At 42.5% G+C, this 8,823-nt stretch overlaps 1 protein-coding gene across 1 annotated transcript; it reads left to right on the top strand.

Annotated features, from left to right (window-relative positions):
* The first annotated feature begins 572 nt into the window (after positions 1 to 572).
* On the top strand, positions 573 to 7,683 carry LOC308086488 (interferon regulatory factor 4-like). Its single transcript, XM_080430036.1, has 8 exons — positions 573 to 983; positions 1,629 to 1,815; positions 2,691 to 2,770; positions 3,496 to 3,631; positions 4,663 to 4,767; positions 4,881 to 5,258; positions 6,401 to 6,513; positions 7,081 to 7,683. The coding sequence occupies exons 1-8, from the start codon at positions 780 to 782 to the stop codon at positions 7,240 to 7,242; spliced, it is 1,365 nt and encodes a 454-aa protein (XP_080286162.1). The 5' UTR covers positions 573 to 779; the 3' UTR covers positions 7,243 to 7,683.
* The last annotated feature ends 1,140 nt before the right edge of the window (positions 7,684 to 8,823 follow it).

Here is an 8,823-nt window from a genome sequence, read left to right as displayed (position 1 = left end):
ATATGTCATAAATGTGTCGCTTTTGGTTAGGCTATAGGCTATTGGATGTCCAGTAGTAGGCCTACACATAACAAAGCACTGAGAGAAACCGTCGACACAAAGCTATAAACAGAAGACTAATTAACTAATATCAACCACTGAATGAGTCGGTGTGCAACCAATTCCCATGGGGTGCTCACACAGTGTATAGCTAGCCTACTATCCGAAGTGGGCTATAACTTATGAGGTGTGTATGTGTGTGTGTATTGTATGATTTATTTAATAAAAACGTCTATTGACATGAAGGTTTTGTTATTTCAAGTTTTCAACCATTTGCCATTTCAAAGAATTGTTTTCGTCTCCCTCTGCGTTGAACACACCGTCTACATTTATTTTCCACGTGTGCGGGTGTTAACACTACGTGTGGCCGCCGGCTGACGCTGATGAGGGTTTCCCCATCAGATCATCAGAATGGCACATGGCAGCAGGTGCCTTGGCGCAGTAGTCTCCGCCCCCGCCGCGGCGGAGATGATTTAAGTGGCCCGCCGTATTGATAAAGCTTCTGTCATAAGTTCTGAGACTGATCACAAAAGTTGACAGGTTTCGAGTTTCAGAGGTAAGAAGAGAAGAGACAATTTCATATAACCTCCTCGGAAACACCGAGACCAAGGCACGGCACGGCGTTGTGTCACTCCACTCGTAGCCTACAGGGTAAAACAGCCAACAACCCGGTACTATTGTTTTTAATTTAGAGCAACAAAGTGACAACAACAGGACATCTCTGTGTGGATCCAGAGAACATGCACTCGGACTCGGATTACGGGGGTTCTTCTGGTGGGAGCAGTGGGAACGGTAAGCTGCGGTGCTGGCTCATAGAGTCGGTGGACAGTGGGAAGTACCCCGGTCTGGTGTGGGAGAATGACGACCACAGCATCTTCAGGATACCATGGAAACACGCCGGGAAGCAGGATTACAACCGCGACGAGGATGCCGCGCTTTTCAAGGTAAATTTAGGGGATGCGTCCGGGACGCAGAGCGCACAAGACCGACAAGTTACTCACTGAATGAATGCACGACCTTTATAACTCACTGTTTCTCAACGTCGGGTCCACGGACCACCAGGGGTCCAAATGGACCTATAGTCTAGGATCAAGACTGTCATACTCATATTTATTTTATGATTCTTCAGACATGTCAGAATCGGGGAAAAAAGAAATGTATGACAGTCTTTGGAATGGACCCTTACTGGTCTGTAATTCTTGAGCAAATTTAACTCTGAGAGTGTACAAATAGAACCAAATGGACCCTTTCAGGTCTGTAACTCTTATACTTGATCCTTACGGGTAACCAAGGATTTTAGGGTCCCAGAGCAAAAAAAACTAACCAAAACCTGTAACTAATGGGGGACCTAGGCTAATGCATATCAAACTGGGGGGGTCCTTGAAATTGAAATAGTTAAGAATCACTGAACTAAACTGGAACCCCAGTCTACACTGTAAGACCATACTTAACTCTGAGTGTGTACAAATGGAAACATTTGGAGTTACAGACCCCTAAGGGTCCATTTGGACTCCTAATAGCTGGTCCTGGTCCCTGAAACCAGATTAGAGAACCAGTGTTTTAACTTGATACCGACGTCTTTTCTGCAGGCCTGGGCTCTGTTTAAAGGCAAGTTTCGAGAAGGCATCGATAAGCCGGACCCGCCGACCTGGAAGACACGCCTACGGTGTGCCCTCAACAAAAGCAATGACTTTGAGGAGATGGTGGAGCGGAGCCAACTGGACATCTCGGACCCGTATAAAGTTTACAGAGTCATCCCAGAGGGGTTAAAGAAAAGTTAGTCACAGGCACACCTCATGTTAGACATACTGTACTGTACCACAGTGGTTCTCAACCTGTTGGTCTCCACATGATTATTTTGGGGGTCCCCAGATGATAGTGAAGTGACAATTTAAGGACTTTTAATTTTTAAAAATATTTAAAAAATAAAATGAAATGAAAAGAGACCATTACTGCATCAAAGGTAAACAATACTATAAAAACTGGTCAAACATTGGCAAAATTGTTAAATAATATAAGAAAGAGGCAAAAATTGTGAAAATAGCTGATCTACGCCTCACGTTGTGAGGCATGTGAGCTTCTAGATTGGCTATTTTCACAATATTTATCTGTGGAACCGAGTCAAACTAAATGTAATGACTCAACCCCTACAATTCCAAGTGCTTGTCAGGATGGGGGGGGGAGTCCCCAGTTAAAATATGATTATTTTGGGGGTCACGGCCTGAAAAGGTTGAGAACTGCTCTACTACACAGAAACTAAATAACATAACAGATGCACATTGTTAGCCTACATGCTATTTTCAAATCACTTAAAAACTGATGAATAAATAACTTTTAACCGCTTGGATGTGGCCAAAACAAAGGTTTTATGTAGGACTACTTTTTAAACATTGTTTTGTTGTTGTTGTTGCTGTATTATCTTGCATCACTACCAGTAGTCGTTAATGATAATGTTCTTGCACCAGTGGGTTTTGACAAGGGTCAGTGAGCTGACTGTAAATAGAAACAGCCTCTTATCGAAGTTGTCAGGCGAAGAGACCGCCAGACTACCAAATAGTCACAAACAAACAGTATATTTAGGTTGTGCTTCTTATGATGTTGCCTATGTGAATGTTCATGTCAGTCTAATGAACTTGTGCTTTGCAATGTAGGACCCAGACAAGAGGACAGTCCATTGAGTCCAATGAGCTATCCTGCCATGCATCCCTCTTACTCTGCTGTGCAGACTCAGGTAATTCTCCTGTAATGTTGTGTGTGGTGTGTGTAGGGCTGGGTGAAATGACTTCAAATCAATATCACAATTATTTCAGACGTTTGCCTCGATAATGATTAATGAACATTTCTTTAAAAAAAATTGGGAAAACAGCAAATCTACAAGCTCACAGCGTCGTGATGTGACATGTGAGTTTGTAGATCTTCTATTTTAGCTATTTTGTACGCCACCATTGTGCAACAACAAAGTATAATACAGTGGTTTATCAGATTAATCGAAAAAAAATATATAATATTTATATATAATAACATTTTTGGTTGTTGATTCGTTAATTTATAAGTAATTTGAAAAATATACAGTATATTAAAAGAAAACGGCTTCTCGATTATTCGATTGACAATCTTGAGCAAGTTTAAGTTGGTTATTGGTTATATTATTACCTAAATATTGGTTTCTATACATTTTCAGTGAATTGCCCAGCCCTAGTGGGTGTGCGTGTGTGTGTGTACGGTAATACAGTATGTGTGTGAGAACGAGAAGCCACATGAAGGTTGGATGTGTGAGAAAAGGTCAGATGAGCATGCATGATATGCAGATACACCAAATGCCAAGAGTATAGGGAGAAGGTCACAGGTTACACACTGCTTCCCCTGTCATGCTGTATAAATAATATGATCATCTGTGTTAACACCACGTTTAACACCATGTTTAACCCCACTCTCTCTCTCTCTCACCGTCTGTAGGTGCCGGGGTACATGCCCACTCCAGATGTGTGGAGAGACTATTTCCCAGAGCAGGCCTCCCTGCCAGAGAGCCCCTTCGCCCAGTGTCCCTACCCGCCTCGAAGCCTGTCGTGGCAAGGCCCATCCATTGAGAATGGTACGGTGCTGCTGACCCTATCAGTTATGGAGAGCATTCATATATATATTATATATACTGTACAGTGGTGGAAGAAGTACTCCGATTTGTGTTTAAAATCTTTCGATCGTGACGCGATGCAGAGCTTGTAGAACAGCTGTTTTCGAATAGCCGAAGTATAAAATGGGGCTTAAGTGGGTAATGTATGTTTTATAATATAAAAAAAAAAATGACAAAGTAACTTGTAACTAAAGTTTTCAAATAATAGAAGTGGAGTGAAACGTACAATAAATGCCTCTGAGATGTAGTGGAGTATAAAGTAGAAAGTATTGAATAATGGTACAGGACTTTAGTAAATGTACTGCCACCACTGAATATATAATTGCTGCATCAGTAGAGGTTTTATCATCATACAAGCTGTCTGTACGTCTGCACTGTAAAACGCCTGTGTTCATTTCTTCTGGCTTCCCTGTGGATCGTGTGGAACATGAATGTCATCAGTGCTAGGACGTCAGTCATATCCATATGGGCAAAGTTTCAGCCCAATTTATCTCTATTGACTTCCTTTATCAAATTAAAGGTTTTAAAAGTTATATATTTCAAAACGTATGAAACATGCATGTGAAAAACATTTGATGCTGATGGGTCCAGTGGTTTGCAAAATGCACCTGTAACTCCGAGTTAAATTGGCACTCAGGATTTGCAGTTGCAGAGGTGTTGCACTTGTGTTAAAATTAAGTTTCTCTTGTGTCTTTTGCATATGCGTTTCTGCATGAGCATTGTAGTAGTAGCCGTTTTTTTCTATCTACACCAAATCTTTTCACCAAAATTAGCAGATCTACAAGCTCAATCGGCTATTTTTGGTGAAGAGATTTGGTGCAGATAGAAAAAAATCAAGTGCAGAACCAACAGACGTAAGTGAATATGTAAGTAAATATAACTCTTGGTGTGGATGTATGTGATGTTTAGCATGTGAAACGTGAATCTCCTCTGAGTTTGGCCTGTGTTGAGCCTCTGTCTCTCTCTCTCTGTCCGTCTCTCTGCTCATGCAGGGTACCAGTTCAAAGGCACCTTCTCCTACTCTTACAGCTCACCAGATTCGCAGCCCTCTCCTTACACACTGGACAACAGCATGAGACCAGCAGACACACTATCAGGTACACAAATACACACACACACACCCACACACACAGACAGACAGACACACACAGACACTTTCACTTCACGCTCCTTATGAACCCCACATGTGGTTTCTCTCTCCTTCACTCAGACTTCCGCCTGCATGTGTCGGTGTACTTCGGCGACACCCTGATACGAGAGGTGACCACCTCCAGCCCAGAGGGCTGTCACATCGCTCCGTGCCCTGCCGAGGACAAGCCTTACCTCAGTCCGGGGAGTCCGGAGCTCATCCCCCTGCCTGTGGAGAGCCTCTCGGCTCAGAGGAGGGCGGAGGATTGTTCCCCGAGCCCGCCGTCTGCCCTGGAGAGGGGCGTGCGACTATGGATGGGCCCAGACGGCCTCTATGCCCGCAGGCAGTGCCTGGAGAGGGTGTACTGGCAGGGAGGCCTGTCCCCTTATGGAGACAAACCTAGCAAGCTGGAGAGGGAGGTGACCAGTAAACTCCTCCACACACAGGACTATTTAACAGGTAAGACACATGGTGACTTGGGCAGTAACTGATCGTTTAGGCAGCATGTGTACAGTATGTATATATAATTATGTCCAGTATAGATGGTTGCATGTATATTATGTAAGTGTGTAAGTATATGTACCTATGAATTCACTTCAATTCAAGCTTGTGATACAATATGCAATGCTTCAATTGAATTTGTACACTATCAATTCTGACTAAATAACAATAGTTTTTGGGCAGGGAGCCCCTAACGGTCACAGCGCATACCACACGCTGCTCGCCCCAGTTTGAATCCGACCCAATGTACAAGAATATGAAAACAAATATTTAAAAAGAAAATGTCAAGATGTTTTGAAAATAGAAGATCTACAAGCTCACAATATTTCACGATGTCACGAGCATGTCGATTGGATTTATTTTTTCAAATAGCCGATGCATATAGGATTAAAGTGGTTTGGATGCCATACTAAATAATTTAGCTGGGGACCCCCATGGAATCCCCCCCAAGAGCCCCTGGGGGTCCCCGGACCCCACTTTGACAAGCACCGTTCGACCCTATTCAGAGTCGAGTTAGTTCCCTGTTCCCATGTTGAGTAAACAGTCACGTGTTCCTAGTGCTGCCACCTCATCCCCGCCCACCTGCCAGAACCACAGCTGTGTGACGCTGACAGCTAATGGTGCTGCTTTGCATAGACTACATGACCAGGACTTTCCAGTCACATTATCTCAAAAAGTCACATCAAATTCACAGGAATTTCTGTCAAATGACCTATTTTTGGCCAAAACGTCTCACGTATGTCAAACCCCAGACCCCTTTGGGCGATGGTGCATCTGACTATAAATAGGGTTGCAACAACAATAATTTAATGAAATAATAAAACCTATTTTGGGCATTTCATTAGGCCTATAGGTGAAAATCTTTAAAATGATTTAAAAAATGTGCAATGTGACGTGTTGTAAGCTTGTAATGCTATTTTCACAATTTTTCGTAATTTCAAAATATATTTAAAAAAACAGCTTCTCGATTATTCGAAAAGGTAATCGATGGAATAATCGCTATTAGAAAATAATCTATAGTTAGTTGCAGCACCTACATGTAACCTTGTTTATTGCTCTCCTACATCTGACTTAACCCTTATTTATGACTCTCCTATCAGAGATACAGGGCTATGGGCTCCACGGCCGACCGCTGCCTCGTTTCCAGGTACTGCTGAGTTTTGGAGAAGAGTTTATGGACCCCCAACGACAAAGAAGGACCCTCACTGTCCAGGTAACTGTCCTTCCACTCATTACTGCTCCTCATGTCTGACTACCATGAAAACGCTGCACCCTATCCTCCACTTTCAGTTCCTCCACAACCACAGTACTTACCGTTGGTGTCGGGCAGAAACCTCTTATCTCCATATTCTAACTTTTTGTGTTTTTCCATAAATTAACGCCCTACTTGATCATACTACAGCGTCACACAAAAGCAAAAGTTCCAGATCCACAAGCGATGCGCTTTGAGCTTGTAGATCTGCTACTTTTGCTACTTATGAATTTGAATCCTGAAATGTAACAGTTTTGGACATGTGAAGTTTCCACCCGACAGAGACGTTATTTGAAGAGACAAATTGGTTGGTTTTTTTCACGTGTGTGCATTTATGTGCGCGTGCTTGCATGCGTGTATATGTATGAGAAACAACAACAATGGCAACCCCAAACTGGCTGCTGTGAAGCGACGATCTTAAAAGTGACATGAAGTGATAAAATCTTGATGAAGCCTTTCAGCGTATATAGGGGTACAGTTTGATAAATACCTTTCTAGACTGAGCATTGATCTCCTCCACTCTCACAGGTGGAACCCATGATTGCCAGGCAGCTCTTGTACTACACCCCGCAGTCTGGTGGCCACTACTACCGCAGCTACGACCACCCGGGGGTCACGGACCACATGAGCCCCTCCGAGGACTACCAGAGGGTCATCACACACCACCACAGCAGTAACCTGCAGGAATGACCTCAGTGGTGTATCATGGGAAGGATGCGTGTAGGGGGTCCCGTGTGTAGGACTTGAAAGGAGAGGATGAAGGGGAGATTGTTCACTGGATCAAAAACTAGACCGAAGCCTTCACAGCTCGGTCCATGAGACTATAAGGGCGAAACCAAACTGTACTGAGACTGATATTGGACAATGTGTATAATTCTACCACTTAAGTGTTATATAAACTTCAGTGTACGATGAATAGTGAAAGTAGTCTGAACATTTTTGCAAATTTGTATAACTTTTTATAATGATATATATATATTTTTTACTTTTTATAATGACATAATGACACCAGGGTGTAAATGGCTAAAACAGATTTACTGGTTGAGAAGCAAAATGTTTGTGGAGTGTGTGTGTGTGTGTGTGTGTGTGTGTGTGTGTGTGTGTGTGTGTGTGTGTGTGTGTGTGTGTGTGTGACTAAAACAAGAGTGGCCATTTTTCTACCATAAAGGTTTTCAGGATCTCAGGATTTGTAATACTGACAGCTGTGATGATTGTACTGTATTACTATAAAGGCTTGTGCGGGCAACTATTTGTGTTTTTTATTTAGTTTTTCCAGAATAACCACTTTTTCTGTAAATACTTTTACGTTTAAGACACCTTTTTCTAGTCTTTGGAGACACTATCAACACAATTTACTGTTTAAATTATGATAGCAGAGATTCTACTTGGGTGTCATTGGATGAGAAACGGTTTGAGACGTCACACCTTAGATAAGCTTCGTCCACTTAACCCATGATGTATGAACATACTGTATAATCTATCGTTTAACTTTTCAGGTGTCATATTTTTGTATGCTTTCATCCCTCTCAATTGCATTGTACAGTAGGCTACTGTTCTAAACAATAAATAAATGGCTTAAGCCTAAATAAGGATTTTCATTTGTGTGTAATCAATGTGTATATGTGAACTTTACAAGCATAGTGTATTATCTGTGTGTGCGTGTGCGCACGTGTGTGTGTGTGTGTGTGTGTGTGTGTGTGCGCACACGTGTGTGTGTGTGTGTGTGTGTGTGTGTGTGTGTGTGTGTGTGTGTGTGTGTGTGTGCAGGAAGTATGTTTGCAATACAGGATGATGGTGGTTAATCAAAAACATCATTATCATAAACAATGTGAATGACATCACGAGGGGAGGAGAGAGGGAGGAAGAAAGACGTAAGCTACACTTTCCGCCCTGTGCCAGAGAACACCTTCCTGGCTTCTGCTTACACACACACACACACACACACACACACACACACACACACACACTAGATAACAGTTACACTTCCATGGAAAAATAGTAAAAAGTCTAAATGCATGAACAAGAATGATGACATCACTTCCCAGGGATTGCTTACTGTAAATCATTCTGGATGAAGAGTGTCTACTAAATGCCTAAATTGTATATGGTTGTGTACTGTACATTTCTAGTAGTAGTCATAGTACTGTAGTAGTGCAAACCATCATGCACAGTCTGTTTGCAACACAGGTTTCAAAGGTTGTCAAGTTATGCTTACAGTAGTTGACCAAGGTCCCCCAGGGCTCTATACTGTACTACTTGGTCCGCACCCTT

The sequence above is a fragment of the Gymnoscopelus braueri genome, assembly GCF_963280865.1.
Source record: "Gymnoscopelus braueri genome assembly, chromosome: 6".
Lineage (NCBI taxonomy): Eukaryota > Metazoa > Chordata > Actinopteri > Myctophiformes > Myctophidae > Gymnoscopelus > Gymnoscopelus braueri.
The sequence above is the reverse complement of the archived record's forward strand: the minus strand, read 5'-3'. Positions and strand labels throughout refer to the sequence as shown.

Excerpts from the sequence above, each read along its gene's own strand:
- LOC308086488 (XM_080430036.1), top strand. The coding sequence starts at position 780 with ATGCACTCGGACTCGGATTACGGGGGTTCTTCTGGTGGGAGCAGTGGG. Across the intron at positions 1,816-2,690 it reads CCCAGAGGGGTTAAAGAAAA|GACCCAGACAAGAGGACAGT; the intron begins GTTAGTCACAGG and ends TTTGCAATGTAG. Across the intron at positions 3,632-4,662 it reads AGGCCCATCCATTGAGAATG|GGTACCAGTTCAAAGGCACC; the intron begins GTACGGTGCTGC and ends CTGCTCATGCAG.